The sequence below is a fragment of the Penaeus chinensis genome, chromosome 4 (genome assembly GCF_019202785.1).
Source record: "Penaeus chinensis breed Huanghai No. 1 chromosome 4, ASM1920278v2, whole genome shotgun sequence".
Classification (NCBI taxonomy): domain Eukaryota; kingdom Metazoa; phylum Arthropoda; class Malacostraca; order Decapoda; family Penaeidae; genus Penaeus; species Penaeus chinensis.
The window spans coordinates 1-2,500 of record NC_061822.1 but is presented as its reverse complement, the minus strand read 5'-3'; the positions used below and the strand labels follow the sequence as shown (position 1 = coordinate 2,500).

General features: G+C 33.1%; 1 protein-coding gene across 2 annotated transcripts in view; it reads right to left on the bottom strand.

Moving 5' to 3' along the window:
- Positions 1-2,385, bottom strand: part of LOC125025083 (protein N-terminal glutamine amidohydrolase-like) — a 31,297-nt gene extending 28,912 nt beyond the window's left edge. Inside the window, exon 1 of one of the 2 annotated variants that reach the window (XM_047612980.1) lies at positions 754-2,385. In XM_047612980.1, coding sequence (XP_047468936.1) covers positions 754-872 — 119 coding nt within the window. In that variant the 5' untranslated portion in view covers positions 873-2,385. The remainder of the gene's footprint in view (positions 1-753) is intronic. The other variant, XM_047612981.1, reaches the window with a different exon arrangement.
- Between the last annotated feature and the right edge of the window lie 115 nt (positions 2,386-2,500).

Here is a 2,500-nt window from a genome sequence, read left to right as displayed (position 1 = left end):
AAATAAGAACCGTGAAATTAGTAAAATGAAGTCTTAAGTAAGAAGTAAACACACATGAAGCTCATGAACAGATCATAAAAAGACAAGGCTAGTTTTCCTATCTCACATAAAACTGAAAACAATAAGTATTGTCGCCAATAACACAATGTAAACTTTTTATGATTTTCGCAAGTCAGTTCCAACTACATACATTGACTGTTGTAATGCAGCCTATATATATATATATATATATATATATATATATATATATATATATATATATATATATATATATATATATACATACACAGTTCTGGATGTATTATTGTTCCAGTTGTATTAAAGTACACATCTAATTTAAGATCCTACTTTCTTTTAAAACAATCTAACAATATTTAACCAACAATGTACATAATAAACATTAACAAGTGGAGCTCTGTTAACCCATTAGTATTAGGGTTAAAATTAATCATTTTAAATTAACACAAAATATCGACAAGTTATCTCCATCATGACTGTTCTCTTGGCAACCAATCATATTTACACTCAAAATATGCTCATCTAGCAAGAATAAAAGGTTAATATAAGATTCAACAAAGCAGTAACACATGTTAAAAAAGTTCATGCATAACTTCCATCATGAACAATGACAGCAAGCATTTAGAAGAGAAAAATCTTTTAAAAAGTTTCAAACACGGTTTCGCTTGTCCCATCTGACCGCACCTTATCCCACCATGCAATCATTCTTAAGTGTTCTCCTCATGTGTAACTTACCAGTAGAACTGTGTATATGGACAGTCCTCTGCCGCAGGCACGATGGTTTTCACAGGTTTGGCAACAATGCGTCTTGAGGGACTATCAGTGGCTCCGGATGTGTGAGTTTGGGCTGCCATGATTGCAATTAATGTGTGCCGTTAAAGGCAACTTGCAGGGACAATTACAATGTTCTCAAGGAAGTATGAGATATGCACTGACACTGCACAAGAACAGTCTTTTGGTTAACTGATGTGTCTCTTGCTAATTCACTTGTCTCTGAACCTGCATACTACTTTCAGGCTTTCTGAAGCATACTCACTACTTCCAAAACCAGCTCTGTACTGGCACTTTTTTAAAGAAAGGCTTCAGTTAATAATCTATAACAATCTCCTTAGAGCAAATTCTAAAACTAGAGCACACAATGACAATTTTTTACAAACTCATAAAAACAGCCAACATTTCAGACACCACGTGAAAACACATTTTTGACTATTTTGGAATATAGTTGTATGCAGTAACAAAATGAACGACCAAGTTTGTGTTCTGCCCAGGTTATGCCACCGACTCAAAAGGGGGGAAAATGAATTAAGAACCTCATTCCCTTAACTGACTCTAACAAAAACTTGGTCTTAAAACAAAGGCAGTATTGGCAAAAATCTATCTAAATTGATAATCTCTGCCATCCTACCGCCCAAGTATTTACTTAGCGACATAAAGGAAAAATATACCAAATGAAGTTTATACATATTCATATCATTGAACAGTATACAAAGATGACAATTCTATAATTGTGGTTTAAAAAAGAAAAAGAAAGAGCAAATCCTAGAATTGCATATACATATTTCTCCTGTTTTTTCTGCTTTTCAAAAATAAACTTTACACCAATTCCTTCTCTAACAGATCTAAATTGGTATTTGCTAACCCCCCAAAAATCCAAAGATACTGATTTTTACAACATTGGCTTTTACGAAAAAAGACAAAAGGGAAAAAAGTCCAACACTTGTTTTGCAGTGAGCCAATAAGCTCTTTCCCAGGAACTAAACTCAGCACCTTAGCATCAAGTTGGCATAGCTTCAAACTATGTAAGAATTTACAACTTTGATTTATTTTTTGTATCTGGCAAAATATGTCCAAAAGAATCTAACTGGGTTCATAAGGGAACTGAAAGTAACTGTTCTAATTGGGATGAATTAAATTATTCATGTATTAAACTTGCCACCATCTATCTACCATTCATATCATTTATACAAAGACAGTGAGAATCTTTGATGCTGCCAAAATGAGTGTCTTGAAGGCAATATCTTTAGTGCGTCCATTCTTGGGTAAGTAAAAAAAAATGGCGAAACACCCCAGACTGGAGTACTCAAGCTTACCCTTTTCTTTTTACTTTAATCAGCTGATAATACTTAGAGTAACACATGTTTTTGCACTTTTAAAGCTTACATGCATTTTAATTGTTTTTATTGAAATCTGCTGCCCTCAACACCACTCTATTACTTCTCAAAAGGAACTGCAAATTCTTTTTTTTGTAAGACTGTAAGGATAGCAGTGGAAAGGATAAAAATTCTATTGATTAAATGGACTGATTAAAGTAAAAGTGTGGTTGTTCTAAGATTATACTATACTAATATCTCCCAGAACAGTAAAGGATAAGAACATTCAGAGCTATGTTTTACATGTAAAAAAAAAAGAAAAGAAAGAAAAAAAGCAAGATTCAAACCTGCAGTAAACAATGAAAAAATTGGCCAATACACTGGCTTTTGCA